Raw genomic sequence first — 24,163 nt, 5'->3', positions numbered from 1 at the left:
ACTCCGTCTAAATCCTTTTTATCTTTTAGGTAGTATAACCAAGCTGTTGAAGTGATAAATTACTGCTTTATGGAGTATTTGTTATGGTTTAGTTAAATCTAGTCAATCGCGTTTCAGCGTCTGACTCGGTCGATTTCGCAGGTATAGAAGACTAAGAATGAGTAGAGAGTTGTATTGAACATGAATCGAAGCGTTAGCTTATTGATTGTGCATGGTGTCACTTACCCAACCAGCGGTATGTAAGTATGATCATGGTCAGATGGATAATTTACTTGCAATACTATTCTAACACATCCATCTCTCACCTGCATAGATTTTTTCATACACGAAACACTAGGAATATACTTGAAAGGTAGGCTTTTTTCCCAAGTTGGCATAATATCGCAAAATGACTGGTTTCTCTTATCATATCTTTCGAATCCCTCAAGTGTTAAATATAGGTTCTTAAGAATTCTAGTGGATCTGTACCTACGACATCGTTTAGTTACGCACCTCCATTCAAACAGGTCATAGGGTTCCACGGAACTGGAATGTATAAACAGTGTAGATATGGTACTAGTAAATATATGTACCAAAATAAATCCCTGGACAATAATTCTTCTAACGTGTATTGACGAGAAACAATGGCATCTTGTAAAATCAATTTCCAAACAAATAGTATTCCTTGGGATCGGGGGACAATGTTCTGCCTAAAAGATATGACTTAACAGGGTTTCAGAAGAGAGCAGCTAAACATAAGGATGCAACGATTATATATTTATCTCCTTGTTCATGACATCAAAAGTTCCTAACGAACAGGGAATAAAGTTTTTACCGTTCAGGTATAAATCCACTCATGTGAATCAAGTAAGATCAATCAGGAATACTCACATGATATAACAGCAGCTCAAATATAACGTTAGTCAAAACAAAGTCATAAAAGCCATCACAGATTTCATAACAATTTAGAACTTGTAGACAGTATAGTATAGTAAATACAAACAAAATGACGAGTATAATATGCGTGAGTACTAGGTTTATTAGAAGTTGCATTACATTTGAAGGGAACGGACGGATACTTCCACAGGAAATGTATACGTGGAGGGGTTTTCACACACATATAAGTTCATACAAACATGCGAACACAAATGGATCTTGCATCCAGAATACTGTATCCAAGCTGGATCATACGTAATTAAACGTGTATAAATATATCTAAGAGGCAGGTGTTAGGTTGTCAACAGGATGTCACAACTTTCTACATGTCCTGCGACTTAAACGCTCAGATATATATCTCCCATCTTATTATAAAAAGAGGCAACCACATATCGGCACATCTTAAATCGAGAAGCTCCTTTGGTCCTGCCATGTCCTACACTTTTATTCCTCTAGGTCGAATAGTCTGTATGGCCATCACAAAACACTTCACAGTCTACAAACAAATCGGCCTGTGTTAAGATAATGATCTTCTCAATGAATGAGCAACGACCGAAACTTTGTACGAGCACAATTAATACCAGGTCACTTGAGAACACATTTGGGAAACCACATTCGAGAAATAACAAAATTCAAATGATACACTATTTTTGACAGTGAAGATTTGTAGCAGCAAATAAATCTCCAAAATAAGTGATTTTGTCAGTCTTTGATAATGTTGCTGACCTCATTAGTTTTACTGACCACACTTCTTATACACATTCGTTCAACATCCGTATCAGATCACGTTTTGTTACTCCATCCTATTCGTTCCTTACAAGTCATTTAGCTTGGATAACATACATCTGAACACACCGACCATCTTTCAAACATACCCTCGACTCCCTTCAGTCCTGACCACTAGTCCAACTGGGTTTGGCGTCCTCCATAAAAAGGTGTTTCGGATGAGAGCGTCGTCAAGTCCTCTATATTGGTGACACTTTTAGTGATGAGTCATGACTTTATCTGATACACCAAGCTATACATTATGGGTCTGTTCTTGGTGATCACACCCTAACTGTGAAAGATTATGACTCTTACCCCTTCACTTAGCAACTTGTGCTACCCTGGCCTGACAATACCGAGGCCTGGTTCTGCTGTGCTGAGACTGACTTCCACGAGCACGGCGTGACCGACCCATATATGAAGTTCCTTGCGATGGTGGAGGCTCTACCGCACAAGTTCAACAGACACGTCGCACCTTTTAGGTTTACTATTAGTGTTTCTGAACCTCACCATAGCTTAATCGATCAACAAAGGTTAGATCAACGCTTCCACAATACTGGACTAGGACATAGCTCGGCAACATAAATGTTAATACGTAAGCGATAAGTGACCAATTATCGAACTTTCGGCGACGGCTTCATTGGACAACCCTTCTATCTAAGCTTACCCTACAGGGCACGAGGTTCCATTCCAAAATACGATGTAGATGAACCAGGTGCATCTGCTGACCGGATTTTGAATATAACTAGATCCCTCACCATTGAAAGCCAAAATTGACTAGGAGCGGATTCGATTTCAGATAAATTTAGGAATATTCCGGCCATCAAATAGTCCACAGACATCTCCGTTGTATGTGTTTCCTAAAAAGAATACCAGTGATTGGCGTTCAACTGACGATTATCGAAGATTTAGTACACGAACCATTACGGACCACTACTCGTTACCGCGTATTCACGATCTCGCAGCTACCTTGAAAGGTACGATCGTCCTTTCAAAAATCGACTTAGTTAAATCGTATAACCAAATCCTTATAGCTGAGTACGACATTCCTAAACGGTCTATCATTACTCCCTTGATACTCTATGAACTTTTAAGTTTGCTTTTCGGTCTAAAAATGTTTTCCCAGCCTTTTAACGACTCGATGACGACATGTTCAGGATATTTGATTTTGTTTACGAATTTGTTAATAACTGCCTGACCGCATTGGACACTTTGGAGCGTAATTTGAACCTGTGACGCGTGATTCAAGCAGCTGGGAGAACCGGAGTCTTTACGGTAGTAAGTACCTCAAACTTTCCATTTTCATGCACTTACATATGTGCTCATATGTCTAACGACCTTTATGATACTCACGAAATTGGTCTAGTATTTTCCAAATTGTCAAGCATGAATCGTTTTATATGCAGAGTTTTATGTGACCTACTGTTGGTCACATAAATGGTCAACCTACCTAAGTGGGGGAAATTTTAGGCAAAACTTTGACATTTCACGTCGACTTCCCTTAAGGATTTTCCTCAAGATTTCCTTAAGACTTACCTTTGTTTCTCCGTTTTCTGTTTGCCTAGGTAACGTAGGTATGTCTATAATGAACTTAGACAATTGAAATTGGGTTTGGTTAAAAAAAAGTAAGGTTCCAAATAATGTAAAGCTTCACCACTATTCTCATAAGCTTTTCCCGTTTATACTTTAATAAATTAATGTACTCTGTTTAGTCCTGACTACTTAACTAACGCAACACCATTTAATTCAATTCGACTGAAGTGTAAGTAAGTGGACTTTAAGTCATGAGCTGTAATTGTAAATTTGAAACGGCTGTCAAATAACAGGAAACAGTAGTGATGTAGTTGTCTTGTAATAAATCACTATCAGCTCACCACTTATGTCGTATCAGATATGATTCTCTTGTTAGTTGTGATGAAGGTTAATAATCTAGTCAGTTGTTTCTGGCTTGTTTTTATGTAAACGTACTTGCTAATGTTGAATGAACTAAATCTTTTTCTGGAGATTGACTGAGTTTGGATAACGTGAAAGAAGCTAGTGGCTATGGAGAAAATATATCTTTTCTTTTTATCTCCCTCTGAATTTGTAGCGTTGGTGTTTCTTGTTAGCCGTTTTCCCCACACTATTTATTCTTTTAAAATACAGTTGCACTTATTTTAATTTCACTAGTAGTGATATTGTTTCCACACTGACTTTCATTTTATCGGTCTCCGTGGAAATTTCTTAATGCTAAGGTTTTGTTAGCAGCTCCTAATAATAATGAGTAATGGTACAAAGGAAGACACCGTTGTTATAGGATAACTTCAGACATCTTTACAGGATGGCGAGTCAGTATTATCAGTGTGGACAAGATGTAACTCTGGATGACGTTTCTTGATCCTTGGTCTTCCAAATTTATAGCAAAGAACAAAAACCCTTTTTGATACGAGAGATAAATCAGTTTGATCAGTAATGTTTCCAACGTACTTTCTTATAAGTCTTATGCCTGAATACAGACAGTAAATACTAGGTAGGTTTTAGACCTGACTGTGGTTGTATAAACCAAATTTTTGCACTAACAGGTTTGAAAACATATCAATCCCTGACTATAGTTACATTAAATGACCTAGACCCCGTTAATCTAAATATTCATAAGCAATGTCATTAAATCTCTTACTAAAGTAGTCCACTACTATAGGCTCTTCACTTGCAGTTCTTTTCAGGTTAGACAATTCTGAAAACTTTCGTCTTGGCTATCTCCCTTATTTGCTATCCGTAGACGATAAGCGATTTCCTCATTCAAATTTAATTTTGCTATAGACATTTTTCCATAGACAATATTCACCTCTCCTGATGATTAATTTATTGACTTAGTGTACTTAGATGGCACATTTTAATTTAACGTGCTGATTAAATACGAAGACTTCTGAACACTCCGAGTAATAATGTAAGGATGCTGGGTGTGCATTCCGTTCCTTTTAAACTCAAAATGTTGCATGAGCCGTGATTTGATAAAATAGACTTTGTTTTACCTTCGGTTGACATTTTTTGTTATCTATCAATTTGATTAAAATATTTTCAGAATAATCAATGAATAATAAAAATCTAGAAGAAATATCTCATGACCCTCTACTTGCTCCTGGCAAACGTAAAGGTGCCAAAAAGACGAGGACCGTTAAAGACCTTTTTGATGATGTTGGACCTGAATCAGCATTTAAAGATAAACGCGGACGTCCTTGGTTCAAAAATCCACGAGCATACGTGAAACAGAAATTAGCATCTAAAACTCAGAAGGATGGTGCGGAAAAACAATCGGACTCCAGTAGCAATGAAAGTTCTGAACTCGAAGCCTCAGAAACTGAATCAAGCACTTCGACCAGTGACGAAGAAAAAATTAATGTTTTCGAGGATATTGAAGACCTACAAGGTTAGCACTTTTTTAATCTAGTTTTTCTTATCATAAAAATAGAGAAGTGATATCCAGATTTCCGCAAAACTGAATAGCAATAAAATATCCCATCCAAATAAATTAGTAACTAAAGATAACCTGCCCACATCGGCTATAAGTCACTCACCAAATCGAAAGATGTTAACACTAAACTGTTGTGTAGTCTGTGTGAAACTAATTTCATCATAATTGTTTATAAATGTAAATTTGTGAGCAATACCAGTCGCATCAGCGAAATTGGCTCCTTTACTGTTTATCACCTATTCAGATTTTGACTGGGAACTACTCCAAATCATGAATCAAGTTAGATATGTGTAACTTGTTCTCTTTAGTCTTTCGAATCCAATGGAAATGAGGTCAGAACATTAACATTTAATTTGTAGTTTTGTTGTTCGGTTTTGACTTATTGTCTATTTACTGATTATTTATTTATTTAACTCAAATGAAATCTGATACGACAGAACACCAATAATAGTATGTATCACTCAAAATATTTATATATGAAGGTGGAATGCTGCTCCTGGGTGCCCACACCAAATCAGGTGTCTGGGTGAGTTGCTTTACGTACATATTCAAACTACAAGTATCGCTATATCTCTGAAATAATTGCGTTTCGAAAATTCTTATTAACCTTTTATTACAAATCACAGTCAGTCACTGACAACGTAGAACTTCGTACGTACGTACGTACATCAGTTTGAGTTGCCATACCACATTAGCACCGAAATACAATTGTCGACTCAAATCCCATAGTGGTAGAGGTAGTAAAGTGTAAGCAGTGATCGGAAACATTAGGGTTTGAAGATGTTATTCAAGGAGTATGATCCAGTGAAATAAATTTGAAAAGAGACAAAAAGAAAGGAGTTTGAAAAATTCAGAAGATTAGAATTTGGGAGAACACAAAGAGTGGATGCACCTGCACCAATTCAAACGATTTTGAGCCATGTCATTCAAGGTCTCTAACCATCGGTTGCTATCGTCTCGCGGATCCCTACCAGGTAGTCTACATCGACCGACATGGCTCAGTCCACTTATCAATGACTCCATGGATTTGTATCATGTTTTGGTCTGGCCACCCCTAGCTTTCTTCCAACCTACTCCTACACCATAAAATATCGCTTGTCGGGGCAGTCGGTGGTTGGGCATCGCATCCCGAACGTATTTGCAATGTTGCTTATAGTGGTCATAAGACTGCATTTTGTCAGCGTCTCCACCAAATAGAACTATGTCATGGGCATATTCCAAGTCAACAAGTGAATCTCCCGGTAAAAGTTCAACTCCTGGAAATCTAGATGAGAAAAGTGTTATCTCTAAAAGCACATCAACGACAAAGTTGAACAAGGATGGAGAGAGTGGACAGCCCTGACGAACACCACTTGAGGTAATCAATTCTGATGACAGTTCGTCATAAGCTCTCACTCGACCAGTTGTGTTCGAGTAGCGAGCCTTTATAAGGTCAATGTACTTCTTTGGTACTCCTTTAAGTGACAAACACTGCCATAGTACCTCACGATCTACAGAATCAAATGTCGTTTTACGGTCGAGAAATACTACTATTGTGGGGCGTCTGAATGTGTGTCTATGTTCTAGGACATAATGTAGTGTGAATATCTGGTTTATACAACCACGCCCAGGTCGTGGTCTTCATCGTTTAAATCGTGTACACCAGTTTGGAATTCTTTTTCATCAGTGGATAGTTCAATTTCTTCAATATAAGAGCGAAATTCATTGAGGAATCTCCCTTCTAGATTATTTGAATCATTCTTTCCGTAAACACTTGGAATGTATGCTATTCCATCTTATAATCAACTGTTAGTCATCGTTGAATATAACAAATTAGCATATCAGTAATCTTATTATGAACATTTTTGTATCCAAAATAAACCTAAACATTTTCGTACCTACTATTCATAATAGCTTTCAGGTTTTTTTTTGCCACATATACATATAGGTGCAGATTGGTACGAATTAACTAAAGATTCAGTTCCTGCTACCCAGACAAGTCATAGATTGGCACTGCTTCATTTCGATTGGGATAACGCGAAACCAGAAACAATTTATATGGTCTTAGAATCATTTTTACCAGCCAGAGGGCATATTGAAAAAGTTACAGTAAGTCATTAAATTGATCGAACAACTTTCTAAAATGTAGATGTTAAACTACCATCCCCTCATTGCATTTCACTTTTTGTCCTAACGATTTGAGCGGCATACTAGACTAAATGATTACCTTGTCGTTTGTTACCCTCAAATGATAAATTATTTACCCTATTCTTCATCAGCATATGAATTAAAATTTAAGTTAACTCGTTCATCAGGTACCTAGGAATGAGCCGCACTAACTTTGGAGGCTAGTGGTACTACCCAATCTCCTAAGCCAAAGTAGGTGGGGAGGTGTTCGAACCTGGTAATTAATGCCTTAATTATGAGACTGACGGTTCACGTATTTCATAAAGAGCAAGTTTTTATAATCATATAGTTATTGATTGGTTACGATGTTGCTGGGTGACTCAACTGCACAATATTTAGAAAAGTACATCTCAAGAGCGAATGGTTTGACGTCACCAATTTCCATACCGGTTTACTTTATAACTGGTCTCGTTGAATTGTTTTGTATGTTATTCCTCATGGAATGTGGGTGGTAGCTATAACTTAAGATCATACTTTAGTTTTATTAACTGAAACATCTAACAAGGTAGTTAATTTAAATGAACGGTTTCTGTGGTTCATCTCACTGTAACAGTATCCTAAACTAGGTTTACACTATCGATCATGAATTAATGTGGTAGAAGAATATTGTCTCTAGAGTTTTGTTGCCATCCAGTTCCCGAATGGACTACAAACAGTTGATTTTTAAGCTTCTATCTTACTCTATAGGTTTCCCTGTAAATATCTCCAATAAATGACAAAATCTTTTTAAGGATCTTATCTGACTAATCATTTTGTAGACTTTGACAGGAAGTAGTCAGTATTTTAAGCTGTTGATCGAATCGGCAGGAAGTTGTCCACTTCAGTTTCAATTTTTACTACTACATAATGTGAAAGCAATCCTTTTGAACAGTGTATTCTATCGTTGAGCCGTTCAAGATAATTCATTCAATTAATGTTTTATGTCAGCGTGAGGTTGTGGAGATTTCCGAGTTGCATTGAGATCAAGAACCAATCTTAGTTGAACAATCACTGGAAACAGTAAACGATCATTTTGTCCTACTGTGAGACTCCTCATCAGTGTCCACTATAATCCCCAATCGGAAATCTAACCCATTACCTTCGTGAGCGTTCAATCTCCAGATCACTGAGTCAGTAACCAGTAGTGTACAAATCTAACTTCAATCAATCCACGATATTGCACGACTATTATCCATTGTCTTCAGTGGATACCTTCCTCACACCCGACACGGTCGAACTCCACTGGTTGGCTAAAAATGTAGTTAAAATGTGTATTTGCTGAGTAACAATGCTTTGCAGTCACATGCTTGGTGCTATCCCTTAATATTAGTCAGTCAGTCAGCTACAACGTAGGACCAGGCACACATGTGCATCGGTCCAAGTTGCCACACCTCATTAGCACAGCAAGATGAACAACAAATTCATAGAAGCAGTTAATTCAGTTGTGGTAATATATAAAAGAAAGATTGCATATAAGGATATAGTACAGGAAGAGAAAATTATTTGGCAGAAAGAAAGATGTGAAGCGATTTTAATCTCATAGTTTAAGGGAAGACAGGGAGTGTATACACCTACGCCATTGTGATCGATTCTGAGCCATGTCACCAAGAGTCTCCAACCATTTGTTACGATAGTCACGCGGACCCCAATCAAGTAGTCTGCACCTACCAACATGGCTCAGACTAGAAGTTAGTGTCTTCAAGCACTGATGCCACGTTTTGGTTTGACCGCTCCTAACTTTCTTTCAACCATCTCCAATACCGGATAGCATTGCACGTCGTGGTAATCGGTGTTCAGGCATGCGTAACACGTGGCTCAACCATCTCAGTCGATGAAGATTCACAAACTCGTCAACTGATTTACCATCATTCCCTAATACCCTGCGTCTAACCTCACTACTACTTACCCGGTGATCCCAGCAGATGCCAGAAATATTTCTAAGGCATCTGTGGTCAAATACTAATAGCTTACGAGTGTCTTCTACTCTTAATGGCCCTTAATATTCCTACGGCTCAGTGAAACATTGAGTACTAAGTGGCGGTAACAATCGTATTTGTAGTTAATTCGTATGTTTTGTGTGTAGATCAGTTGCTTTGTAACATACTAACCTACTCGATTCTATTAGAATTACAACTGTATCACGTAATTCTTTGAATTCAATGTCATTCAATAATATTACACATGTGTTTGTTTTTGTCATCAATCTGTTTTATTTTCGGATAATACCAATTTAGATCTATCCATCCGAGTTTGGTATTAAACGTATGGCTGATGAAGCTATTCATGGACCACTTGAACTTCGTCCAAGTGAATCAGATACAGAATGCAATGAAAACAACAATCTGACTGTAGAGAATTCGACTATGGCTCTAGATGTTGATGAAAAATCTGGCTGGCGTAATGCATCATCTAAACTCCGACGTCGTATTCGCGAATATCAATTAGCACGATTGAAATATTTCTATGCTATTATTGAATTTGATAGTGTTGAAACAGCGGAAGCAATTTATACGGCTTGTGATGGCCTTGAATATGAAAGTTCCGGTTCCCGGCTAGATTTGCGTTTTGTTGATAATGACCAACAATTTGAAGTAAGATTTGCTTTGGTAGTTTTTCCATCTCTCTATCTGTATAATACTTTTTTAATAACACGATTGATTAATCATTGATTAACGACCGATGTCATGAATATCAAGTACTTTTTAGTACTGATCGAATTCTATCAACCAACTTGCAATGTGGCGACTAACCTTAGTGACTCGACTTCATGTGCCCTATATTGAGACGTAAGTTGGTGGTGAGTAGAGGTAATTACAGGTAACTCTGCTTAACCAAGGTTACGTGCCATTTGTCACTCTTCAGCAAGGTACCCCTGCAATCTCGAGGAGACTGATGGCTCCTGGCGGATTTGATTCCATGGTACCGAGATTCACGGCCAGGAAAGATACCAATGAGCTGTTTGACCCTCGGGCGACCTCATGTAAGACTGAGATGTATTTACAGTTGGTCGATCACTGAGTATTTCCCAGGGAGCATCAGTCCCCTCAAGAATACAGGTATCCCTTGTAGGGTACTAAATATGATTCAACTCTGGGACCACGTTAACCTGATCAACTAAATCAAATACAATATATAGTCTAACTACTCATTTTGTTCAGAAGTTCATTTCGTCACTCAATGATACTCCTTTACCAGTAACAGTTAAACACTAGGCGTCGCTTTGCAACCCGATAATTTAGAAAATTTCAAGCTTCATGACTGACAAGACTCCTGAAAAGCTTAAGAAAATTCTCTGTTGACGTGATTTTCTCGTATCACAAACGATTGCCTAATATTTAGAATGACAGATACCAACATCTCTTCACTCCAAGCTACTGCTTCAGTTACACGTTGAACATTTGGGGGTTCATAGAATGAAACGTACCCCTCATCGCTTTGATTGTTGGCCCATAGACAGACTATTATTATATTTTCACCTAATCAGGTTTTATTCTCACTTAACCTCTGAAGAAGCGACTGGAACTAGGTCACTAAATGTCAGAAATTCTAATTTTCACTCATTAGGACATCACAACTATATCATTGTTTTTATTATTGACTATCTACCCAATGTTTAGTTTATTTGAAGCTATCAAGTTAAATCTTAGTGACAAAACTATTCTCATTTACATTTATTTACATTTGTTTCTAATTTAACTTGCGAAGCAACTCCAAGTTTATATTGAGCTTGTATATTTGTTAAGTAATGTCATAGTTTCCTGTAAAATTTGCTCAAGGACTCTTCATATCATTAGGTATGCTAAGTGTATGTGCCCATTGAATTATTTATTCTGCATACTTTATTCTTATATTTCGTTTTTAAATTGAAATATTCCAGGTTCCTTCAGAATATGCTCATCTTGTAAGTGAATGTCGGGAAATCAATAAAACAAAATACGCCCCAATCCGTTTTGAAACAAGCGCCTTACACTCAACACGAATCGGTATAACTTGGGATAAAACACCGGCTGATCGAACAAATTGGCTACGTGATCAATTTCGTCCAGATATTGATCCTAAAACTACTTTAACAGAGAATAGAGATGAAGTAAGTAAAAATCGGCTTCCCTTTATTGATGCTTTCACTAATTTCTGCTATTTTCGTATACTTATTAATTTGTATTTGTATATATCACTATTTTTACCTTCCCAAATCATCTTTTCTAGTTGAAATACTCTTGCAAATCTTTTAAGCTGTCTTACCTCTTGTGCTGAAAACCTTTGACTGTAATAATTACTCTCTGGTCGGTTTCATTACAGATGAGGAATTCATCTTAATTGCTGACTGTCAAACACAACTCATCTGATTCCGTCTGCATATATTGATTAATTCTTGTTATCCTATGTGGTATATATCCATTCATGTATTGATGGATGGAATGGGTTTTTGACATTTGTAAATAAACTTTCAAACTTACCGGGGTTTATTTCAGGCAAGTTTACTTAACTACCCTACTTCTGATGGTCCAACTAGGTGTGGGTGTGTGGGTGCTAAAATCATTCTTAAGTAATTATTTTGCTTCCATATGAAGTGAAACTGTCAATTAAATCTTATTACGTAATTTAACATACGATTTGTACTACTTCAGTATAAATTTATTTTCACTTTGAAGCATTACACCCTAATAATATATACCGACTGAATGATTCAGAGATTGAGTGTTCGCGCGCGAGACCGAAGATCCTATATTCGATTTTTGATGACAGGGTTGTGGATGCTGATTGCTAACGACTTCCACACTAGGATAAAATAGCTGTCGAGTGCTTCCAGGTTTTCGATGGTTGTTCAACTTAGATCGATTCGTGACCTCAATAAAATAATTAGTTGATTTATTCATTTATTTATAGCTTTCCAAATATCTTGCTCTTTCTTCAAGTGGGGCTAGTACAGCGGCTAGCTCAGATCCTGAATCAGAACCGCCTGCCCCCACTGTTCCTCGAATTCATCGTCATAGGCCTAAAAAACTTCCACCAGGTGAAGTCCGTCTAGCACTTTTAGGATTGTCATCTACTGATAAAGTTGATATGGATGGGGAATCAGTAAATCAAGACGAAGAGGAAGAGGAAGAAATCCTTGATCTAGCCTCTCATACTCCTAATGATGCTTCTGAAACTGAAGAATATGATCTACGACCTGTTGAAAAGAAAAAGGACTCACAAGCAGTAACGCCTATATCACGTGGAAAAGTTCGTCGTAAGGTATTACCAGAGGCGAGGGATTCCGATGATAATAATGATGAAGACATAGAAATGGAAGGAACTAACAACCCTCTTGAATCCGAAGATAATTACAGTGATAATAACGATAAAAAAGTTGTTAAATCCCCTCAGAAGAATGACAATAAAAGAAAGAAAAAAATCAAACAGGTAGGTTCTGTTCAAAACACCTAAAGTTCTTAATAATTTGTCCAGTTGTAAATGATTTTCTCACTGATTATTAAGACGATGATACACATTGTATTATTCAGGTGACTGCACAGGAGAATGATCTGTGTTCATGAAAAGCCTTTCAGTAATGGTAGCCAGCTGCTTATGTATTTTACGTAAGTCTGCTACCCTTCGTGGAGCATGGGCCGCTGATCAGCAATCTGACCTGGGCTCTTCTTTCCAATTGTTTCCAAATGCTATTCATTCTTTAGATATCTGCTTCTAATTCCTGGCACAATTTCTTCTTTGGTCTGCGTCTTTTCTTTTTGCCTTGAGCATCCGAAGTTCGGGTTTGCCTCATGATTCAGTTTGATGACTTCTACAATGTACACCTCCAGCTAGAAGTTGGTTTGTTCTTTGCCAAAATAGGTTTTTGATGGTGGTATCTGGCCAACGGATTTGGATTAACCAGTACACAACCTACATTATTATTAAGTGATCTGTTTCAAAGTGTAATATGGTCTTGCATTGAATAGAGAGGGTAGTGAGCAATCAGACATACTTTGAATTAGTCATTCCATCAGTCACAACGTAGAACGTGGTACGTATGTACATCGTTTCAAGTTGCTTTGCCTCATTAGCACCGAGAGATGAAATTATCAGGCCAAATCTCAGAATAGTAGAGGTAGTTACAGTATCAGTGGCAGTATAAGAGATTAGGCATCAAAGATGCGAATCGAAAAGAAAGTATAAATTACTGAAATAAAAACACAAAAACTGTATGGGAAATTTAGAATTTCAGGATTTAGGGGAAGACAAAGAATAGATGCACCTGCACCAATGCAAACGATTTTGAGCCATGTCATTCAAAGTCTAGAACCATTGGCCACGATAATCACACGGACCCCAACCAGGTGGTAGTCTACACCTATTAACATTACTCAGTCCAACTGTGAATGACTGATACCATGTTTTGGTCTGACTGCCACTAGTTTCCAGCCAGTCTGCTCCTACATCAGAAATGATCTCCCATCGAGGTAGTTGGTGTATTCGTAATCCGTGCATAACTTACTCGATGGTAAACGATCAGCCCCGGAAAAGTCAGAATACTCAATGAGTTTTTTTTTCAAAGTATGGAAGCAAGATCTTGAAATTTATGGTCTAAACAACAAACATAGTAATGTACCATACTTATCTTACTCAGTTTTTCGTCAATTCTTCAGAAGATAGCACTTAGCATAATGTTATTCTGGTCAACGTGAAGCTGAATTCAACAAATGAGAACGATATGTTAATTATATGGTAGTTGTATTCTCATGCTGAACAGTCTTTACACACTGCCTATCGTGTATGTGCATTTGTCAATCGGTGAGGGTTGAGATCTATATTCTTAATGACAACGCTGTTTAGTAAAGCTGTATAAAACTACAGTTAATCCATAGCAACTACTTGATTTCACATCATAATGATGATGCAACTTACTAGCTTCTCACTAATCCAACATTATGTAGGTGAACTATGGTCATATAACCAACCAAGTTGTGTAGAATGAGAGATATGGTCAAAAACATGATATCCTGTAGCAGGTTATCCACGGTTCTGCTTTAAACATGGCACATAGATTCAATAAACACCGCCTCAAATTTGATTGTTTAATTTCATTTATTTCATGACCGTCAGTCAGTATAGTGTATTCCTACCGTCTTTTGGTTTCATATATTATTTATTTTTAGCGTACAAAAATCATAGAGAAAAAACGAAAAGTTCAAGCAAGATTAGAACGTGAATCGAAACTGGTAGGTTTTGTTTGTTCATTTTATGAATATGCCAGTTGGTCAGCAGTATTACTAATAAATTTAATAGTAGTTTGACTCATTAGTCAGAAATTTATCTTTAGATGATATCAAGTTCGCATCATGTTAATTTTTTGATTGGATGTACAAATAAAACACATTAACATATGGATAATACTATCTGCTTTCATATATAAAAGATGCAAGTCGAAATGTGGCATACCAATTTGCAATTGGTAACTGAGTTTCCAATGGGCCTTTTCCTAGTGTTAAACGTCATATTTCGCGGAGATACGCTTGTATCTTAACTCCTTACCTGTCTTTCAATCTGTATATCAGCATCAATTACTCATCGTAGTAGTATTAGTAGTCACCTTTGGATGACTGACAAGATTAAACTAGACCAAAGCTGGTATAGTAGATTCTTAGTATTACTATGGTAATAAGCAGATTATTGTTTCGAACGACTGGATGGATTTGTTAAATGTCATGTATATTATACGATTTTCATAATTCAAACCAAGAAATTATCTTAGATGGGTGTTTTGTCTTTGTATAGTGCGCATTTACGGCACCGCCTCAGGATATGTAACCCAGGATCTTCAATCCCACGTGTCAATGTTTAAGGTCTAGATCATTGAGTCGGAATTCAACGGTATTGATATTTAACTTGAATCGATTCACGGTATTGATTTTTAACTTGAACCGATTCACGGTATTGCGCAACCCTCATCTATTTTCTGTGTTGGGTAACTACTCTACTGGTCACAGCTAATCACTAGAACTGCAGGGATTTGTTACCGAAGCTAATCACTATTGAGCACGTGAGGAGTTCCACACTAGGACGAAACGGTCGTCCAATGCTTCCAGTTTTTCAGTAATGTTTTATCTCATGTTAGGTCGTGATTTAAACCATTAAAATCCTACAATGTCCACAAGTCCCTCTGTATTAATATTGTATAATCAATTACTTAAAATCGGAAGCAACATTTCGACTCAGTGTCAAATGGCTAGAATCATCATCACTTCACTAATCTTCTTTCTATTTCACTTAGTGGTTTGGAGAAAACAATAACCCTGATGAATTATGTGATGATGATCGCTTTGATGAATTTCTAAGAAATCCTGCATTTGATATTAGTCAAACACATCCAGATTACAAGGAAGCAAGTGATTTCTTACGTTATATAAAAATGCGTCAATCGAAAATTGTATGAGATGTTGTAAATAGTATTAATAAACTATTCATTATCTATTTATGTATATACATTCATATATATAGTTGTACAGTTTATTTTTCTTTCAAATAATCCCTTGCCTATTTCTGTCTGTTGTCAATTCAGCAGTGATAATTTGTACAATATAAGAGATTTATACCGGTTATTCTGTTGATTCTTTTTTGTCTTTGGTGTATCCAATTCTTTTTTAAATACTGGAGATTACTACTTTGTTGCGTAATAAAGATGTAGAAAGATGGAAAGTAAATGTTCCAATTAGATCTATTGAAATATCATTGTATTTACTATTCTGTTTGGCAAAATACACTTACTTACTTACTCACGCCTGTTACCCCCAGTGGAACATAGGCCACCGACCAGCATTATCCAACCAATTCTTCCCTATTCCATCCTTTCGAGTTCTATCCAATTGTTGTTCTTTCTTATCATGTATGTCTTTGTTTGTTGACGTAATGTGTTCTTTGGTCTTGATCTCCCTTGACCTTGGGGATTCCAAGTGAGGGCTTGCCTTGTGACACGGTTGGGTTCTTTCCTTAATGTATGTCCTATCCACTTCCAATGCTTCCTGATTTCTACCTTCTTTGGAATTTGGTTTGTTCTCTCCCATAGTAAGTTGTTTCTGATAGTATCTGGTCAACGATAAAATACACTAACTGACATTATAAAACACTTCGAATAGATCATTCGGCGAGACTCTAATTTAGGGACAAGCCAATCAGAAGCGTTTGAGCAATTTCAAGGTCACGGAGCCAAGTTCAACACGCGATGCTAATATACGATCGGTTCACAGCGGGTTTTAGAGAGGAGGTGACTAATGAGAGGTTACAACAGATGGGACGGCGAGACTAATTTAGAGACGCTCCAATGAGAAGCGTTTTAGCAATTTCAATTATAAGCCAATCAGAAGACAGTATAAAGTAAAAATATATTACAAGAAAGTAATGAATTACAGTAGATATTCTTCTTTTACATGATTAAAAAACTTGTTAAGTTTTGATAAAGGTTCAGAAGTTGTGAATTCATAATGCATACGGTATAGAAACTCGTCCATAGGGTTAGGGTGCTAACATGCGATCAGTTTACATCGCATTTTAGAGAAGAGGTGTTTATTGAGAGGCTACAACCCTAACCTCTAAAATCCTTTGTAAACCGATCGCATGTTAGCACCCTAAACCTATGGACGAGTTTCTATACCATATGCATTATGAATACAGAACCTCTGAACCTTTATCAAACCTTAACAAGTTTTTTAATCATGTAAAAGAAGAATATCTACTGTAATTCATTACTTATAATATATTTTCAGTTTATACTGTCTTCTGATTGGCTAATAACTGTCAGGGTCATTTAAGATTCGTTCAAAGGTCGTCCCTAAATTAGAGTCTCGCCGATCATTCTTTATCCTCTTTAAAATAAATAACCTTTTTTTGTAACAATCAATTCATAGTAACTCATTTGGCGTTTGTTATAAAATGAATCAGAAACAAACAGATTGAATGTAGCTGAGATTAGAGGATAAATGACTAGATCAATGTATCTGAAGAAAATATTCATTAACTATGAGAAAATTAATCAATTCACAACCAAGCAATTAATCATCTGATCCCCTTAAAATTCCATAATAAATTATTAGTTACTTATAAGTAACCGAACGAAACACGCGTCAAACTGGATTCCACTGCTAGCCACTATCCATCATTGCTTACAAGCAAAAGCTTGTGAATTAAGGTAATATCGAGGCATACGCACAGTATGCACATATGCCAATAACAGACTGATTAATTGCAGTGTTAAACCTCAATGGGAAGATACAAGCCAAACAATACCGAGTGAATATAAGTAACACAGTTATAATGTTCATATCATATAGACACTTGTTCTCTCTAGTTCTCAGGTACATTCAATGATAATTTTGAGTAGGATCAATTTATATTTAAGTGACCTACAACTGTACAGATGTATTGATCTTACCAACTCCATTATTTGTCAATCACTTTTTGTTCTTGTTTGCTTTTAATAACATTTCTCAATTAGACACATTGAATGATTAAATTTATGAAAATACATACATTTTAATGTTTGTTTTTTTTTGATCAAAATCAATCATGTTGGTGTTGTAACTTCAATTAAACTGACAACACTTCTCTTTTGTAATCTTTCAATTCAGTTGTTTCTGTCTGTGTAGATCTTACCTATCCAAGCATTACCCTGTTACCGCTGAGAGTAGGGAGAATTAGCTCTCCCCCTCATAATGCTCTCACATGGTCACGTGTATACAGCCACTGACATGGAAGACCTACTCACTTTTCTCGCATCACGGGTGTTGTTTACGAAATTGAAGGCAGGCGTTTTAACCGGGTTGGTGGATATGGAGGATCCATCTAGGGAAGTTGGAGAACCCTGATTCTAAACCATTGGTGCACATGGGCTACAGTATCTTAAGGGAACAAATGGTGTATGAACCAATTGTTGGTCAACGGTTACCATAAGACTTCATCTCCTTACGTTGTTCCACTGTATTGTGAACCAAACCTTTAGATCGAAATTTCGGGTTGTGGCCTTTTAAGAAAACCATCTGCTTCGATTTGGGCGTACAGACAGTATTCCAGCCCACACACCAATCGAGTGACGAAGTGTGGCTCATTTATATTTTTGTGCCTTCTTGTACTAATGTTTATGTGTTTAAATACAATAAAATAAATGATTTTGATTTTCACAATTAGGGACAAAGTAAATTCTGTGATGCCTAATATAGTTTTCGAATTGAATAGTGAATTATTTATGTAAGAATGTATAGTTTTCAACAAGTGAATTCGTTGCAATAGATTGTTTTGCTGGATTGATTTGTTTTCAGAGCTAAAAAAGCTTATGAATAGTACAATTGCATTTTGACTCAGTGGTCTGGAGGTTAGGCGTTCGTACGTGAGACAGAAGGTTCGGGGTTCGATTCACATCTTAAAAGGGTGAAGCACATATATATATTGAAAATTACCTGTTAAACTTAGAGTATTAGTTGAAGATGAAACATAAGTAGTCTGGGAAATGTAATTCGTATAACTGACTATCTCTTAAGTGGACTCGGAAGCTTACTTTGTGTCTATGAAGTCGCTATTGGCAAATATAGACCATCTGTTTGAAGTAAAGAAGGAAATTTCAATTGATAAATGGTCACATAGTTCAAAATTCATTTTAGTGATCCGAATGTATTCCATCTTTACATTTGAGTATTTGTATTTCGGATTTTATGCTCACATTTCGTCTTGTTTAATCTGATTAGAATTATTGTGATTTTGGTACTTTTACTGTACAATGTTTGGTGAGATTATAGTTTATGGACGACCTTTGAGCAACGTTAAAGTGATCTTGAGAGTGTCTACCTACTGACTAGGGCTAAATTAGGGTTATAAAGCAATTTGAAGAATAAGGATTATGATTTACAGTTGATAGTTAAGGTTTGGAATTAGATTTAGGGTTTTCATCATGAACTGATATCAACTAAGATGCCAAGATTCGATTCAGCCGAATGGATGAATGAATTTCGAGCCAAAATCTAACACCTGTTATCGTAAATCTGATTGGTTCATCCATAAATTATAGTCTCATCTAATGTTTTAATTTCATCTTGTTGTTATGATGTGATGTAACACGTTGGATTAATACATATCTTCACCATACTTTGAGTTGATTACCATTAACAAATGCTTTAAGTTAAGTATTGCTCGCATCTTCAAATGATCATCATCCGGCATCTCTATAGTAATTCCATTGGAAATTATAAAACAAAATACAATGTGAAGAAAATTCAATGACCATCTTCTGCTTCTTGACTGAAACGGTCATTCAGTGCTTCCAGATTCTCCATGGTGGTCTAGCTTCAATTGACTTATGAATTCAATCATTAAATATAACTTAGTCCTTAGTCAATTTGAGGTAAACATGAAGTCAAGAAACTATACTTGTATCATATATCCACTTTTTAATTCACTAATAGTTAGACTATTCCTGTTACACGTAACAGTCCATCTTCAACCTTCAGTGATCATATAATATCAAATATATTGTATATATTTTATGTTACGACCGACAGGAAAATCTGCTTCTCATCTCTTTGTGTTGTTCAGTTATTGGCTTGTTCAAAGTATAGACTACAATAATTGTGAGATACATAATGGTTTTAATCCAGATATCTAATGACTACTGCATTAGTTCTGTTGATAGGCATCATTGTGGTATTTTAGAAGAGATAAAACACTTCACATTCTTCCCATTGAATCTCCAAATATTCTTATCTATCTGATAAACTATTCACTCGGTATTGTTTGTTTAAATCATCCCATGGATGTTTAAGACTGCAATTGATCAGTCACTTATTGGCATATGTGCGTATTACCTCGATTTTACTTCAGTCCACAAGCATTATAAGCAAATATGGATATTGGCGAGCAGTCGAATCCAGGACGCGCGTTTCGTTCTATTTGGGACTCGTCAGCTGGACACACCTGCATCTCAGAATTGATGTTCACTCTTGAAGTTTATCGACATTTGATGAACAAGAACATGACTGGGGACAATCGAATGTACTTGTCACACAGAATTACGGAACATCTTACTAAAATCTAAAAACCATACAGTACGATACCTCATTTGCAAATTATCAATCAATTCGTTTCCAACTTGACTGTTCATTTTGTGAATATCAATCCATCGTCCCAGATTTCATTGTTACCATATTTCCATATCACAATTGTTTACTGTTCCCATTCTTTCCTTTTTGATCTTCTACTGAAATTTATCCTATTTCCAACCATCATTATATACTACTTATATGGATATAAGTAGCTCACACACCATAAAGTGACTTTTTCGTTTACATAGTTACAATATTATTATTTAATTAATAATACCATATTCAAATAGATTAAATATATATAGAATAGTAAGAATTATGACGTAAAAAGATTAAGGAATTTCTATTCTATATAAAAGTGTTATTTCTATGACATTCATTTTTACTTAAATATCAACATCACCATACAATGGTATCCAACTTGACTACAAACTTGAATGGCAGTTTCTTTTTTGTTTTTTTTGTTTGGTAACAGCAAAGCAATAGAATTATGGATTATCTAAACGATATTAGTGTATATTCAATTCATTATTCGGTTATTTTCCTATTACCTTGAATATACATATATGAATGTGATAATGATAAACGGGTAAAGATTATAGTTAAAGAAATACTACTTTATCAACTATAATGGTTGTGGTTTTTCCCATGTTGACTAATAAACAGTAAAAAGTAGTTAAGTATTGATCTTTCTTTTCTAAAGGGATATATATATATATATACTACTTGTCTGGATGTTATGATAAACTAATTTTATTGATTCTTGTTATCATGTTTATGAATGTTTCTATGTCATTTATATATACATATATATATATAGGTACTTACTTACTTACGCCTGTTACTCCTCGTGAAGGAACATAGGCCTCTCACCAGCATTCTCTATCCTTTTCATATCTGCTTCTATTTTCCGACGTTATGTGTTCTTCGGCCTTCCTCTTTTCCGCTTCCCTTCAGGATTCCAAGTTACGGCTTGCCTCGTGATGTAGTTTGATGATTTGCGTAATGTATGTCCTATCCATTTCCATCGTCTTTTCCTAATTTCTTGTTCAGCTGGAAGCTGGTTTGTTCTCTCCCAGAGAAGGCTGTTGTTGATGGTGTCCGACCAATGGATGTTGAGTATCTTGAGTAGACAATTATTTATAAATACTTACACCTTGATGATGGTTGTAGTAGTTCTCTAAGTTTCAGCTCCGTACAGTAGAACTGACTGTCTTGACGTTGGTATTGAAGATTCTCACTTTGATATTGGTTGCAAGTTGTTTTGAGTCTCATATGTTCTTCAATTGTAGTAGTCCTGTTGGTGCTTTGCCAATCATGCATTTACGTCTGCATCTGGACCACCTTGTTCATCGATGATACTTCCCAGGTATATGAAAGATTCTACATCTTCCACAGTTTAGTCATCGAGAGTGATTGGATTGCTGTTCTCCGTGTTGTATTTGAGGACCTTAGTTTTCCCCTTGTGTATTTTGAGGCCTACTGATGCAGAGACTGCTGCTACACTGGCTGTCTTTATCTGTATTTGTTCGTGTGTATGCGATAGGAAGGCTAGGCCATCTGCGAAGTCCAAATCATCTAATTGATTCTGAGCTGTCGACTGTATGCCGTGTTTTCCCTCAGATGTCGAGTTCTTTATATAGGTAGGTGGATGGTAATTTACACTGAAATCTTTATTTGTTAAATATCTAGTTAGATTGCAATGTGACATAAAGTCATATAATTTTAATCAGATTTTATGTGATGTGAACAGAGAAACAAAGAAGTCTTGACAAACTATGGAACCTATTGTTTCGGGGGGGGGACGTTATTTCAGTTAATTCAAAGCTTGTAAAACGATAACATTTATTTTTGTCCCTAATCTATTCTACAAACTATGAGCTTTCGTTTGATGTATGATTCACTGCCATAACCCCTTTTTGTTCCAAAGCTATTGTCATTTGAACATATTATTTCATATTCTATTTTTCTACGCTAATCCCCGGTTTTGGACATAATTGTATTTTCCTAATTATTGTGAGTTGTGGTCTGGTTAGTCATTTGTGTATTCATGTACTCTTTTACACAAATTGAAATCGGGACCCAGATCGAAACTGAGAATAAATCGAGTAGTGTTCCAATTGTCTTGTCTTCTTTCACTCGCATGCTTGTCAGCCAATCAGGTGATAGAATAGTTTTCGTCGCTCTCTACTCCACTTTGAATTCATGTATATTAGCCTTGAGGTTAAGCCGGTCAGCCAATCGCGTCAAGGTCTTAATCTAAATTAGACAAGTTATTCTCAGCACCAAAAGTGGGTAGACAGATTAAGGACGTAACAATATGTGGTTTATTGATAAAAATTAAGAGGTATGAACAAAGTTAGATGATGGTTAGCAGTGGAGTCCATGACGCGTGTTTCATCCTATTTGAGACTCGTCAGTTGAATGTAATTGCATCCCAAAATTGTTGTTTACTATAAAACTCGAACGGAGTACCGTTCACTTCAAACACTACCATGTTATTCAATACTAGCCACCATCCATCATTGCCTATAATGCTTGTGAATTAAAGATAATGAAACTTATAATGATAACTGATTTCAAACAAGACCAACCGATTAAATGAGTCTAACCCTTGTTGAATAATTCTAAAACAGTTTACTCTTAAATGTAATGGATTCTGATGATGTTGACTAGAATAGTAACGAGAACTTCCCAAATTAACTATCTAACTCAAAGATTATCGAAAGTATCCGTCCAATCAGTGAATTATCTCTGTCATAGTAAAACTAATTAGTACACCATTATTCTAATTTAAATAGAAAAAAATTAAGACAAGGAGATTGAATAAGACAAGTGCTGAGATAAGATGGTGGTTGGGGGTAGTCAACAGGAAACCCTGTACCTAGGTTTCCTGCTATTTGGTACTCGTCAGCAAGGTGTACTTGTAATTTTGAGGGAACTAGTGCTCCCGGACGAATTCGATCTCGTGTCATCCAACTTCACATTCAGAGACGTTATCCCTAGGCTATCCGGGAGCACCAGTTCCCTTAAGATTACAGGTACACCTTGCTGACGAGTGCCAAATAACACGAAATCCAGATCCAGGGTTTCTTGTTGACTACCTGCAACCACCATCTTATCTCAACATAATGTCAAGTCATCTAGACTAGTGGCCACATTGCAACTTGATCGATAGCGTTCAATTTGCACTAAGAAGGACCTGACATACATGACATTGATCACCACCCGGTGATCAATTCATTATGAATAAGACAAGTACATTCATATTGAAGTAAATTTTTCCATTGTCTCTTACAAACTTTATTCATTCAACCATAAAATTATGTTCTAATTGACTGTTTTCTATTTACTTCTTAATTACTCCAAACGTTGATCGATAGTTCTCAGTTCCTTCATTAATCATTATCTTTAAACACAGATGATTAGAGATTGGTTGATTTCTGTATAAAAGAACAAAGCAAGTTTGACTGATTTAAATGATATGAAAAATAATCAGTATAGGGGTTATGGTGATTATTAAGTTTTTGATTGAGATCATGAACCGATTGATGTTAGACCACTGTTGGAAACCTGGAATCATTGGACGACCGTTTCGTCCTATTGTGGGACTCCTCCTTGGCAGTGTGCATTCACGATCTCGCTCGCGCGATCAGGATCAATAAAAGAAATTCAGTGTTTCTAATCATTAGTCATTCAATATCTCAAATTGAATGAAGTTAAACTTGTAAACTATTGAATCGCAACTGAATAGTCTAGGGCTTATTCTTTGATAAATGACATCTAGGTGATTGGGTTCAATTTTGATGAGCCTCATACCAGG

General features: G+C 36.3%; 1 protein-coding gene across 1 annotated transcript; it reads left to right on the top strand.

Annotated features, from left to right (window-relative positions):
- Positions 1 to 2,901: 2,901 nt before the first annotated feature.
- ESF1 (pre-rRNA-processing protein esf1) lies at positions 2,902 to 15,858 on the top strand. The gene is made up of 8 exons (XM_035733018.2): positions 2,902 to 2,958; positions 4,742 to 5,086; positions 7,059 to 7,219; positions 9,511 to 9,867; positions 11,154 to 11,363; positions 12,164 to 12,682; positions 14,416 to 14,478; positions 15,531 to 15,858. Exons 2-8 carry the CDS (start codon positions 4,750 to 4,752, stop codon positions 15,690 to 15,692), a joined length of 1,809 nt encoding a protein of 602 aa, XP_035589836.2. The 5' UTR covers positions 2,902 to 2,958; positions 4,742 to 4,749; the 3' UTR covers positions 15,693 to 15,858.
- The last annotated feature ends 8,305 nt before the right edge of the window (positions 15,859 to 24,163 follow it).

The sequence above is a fragment of the Schistosoma haematobium genome, chromosome 6, assembly GCF_000699445.3.
Source record: "Schistosoma haematobium chromosome 6, whole genome shotgun sequence".
NCBI lineage: Eukaryota > Metazoa > Platyhelminthes > Trematoda > Strigeidida > Schistosomatidae > Schistosoma > Schistosoma haematobium.
This window is presented reverse-complemented; position numbering and strand designations above follow the sequence as displayed.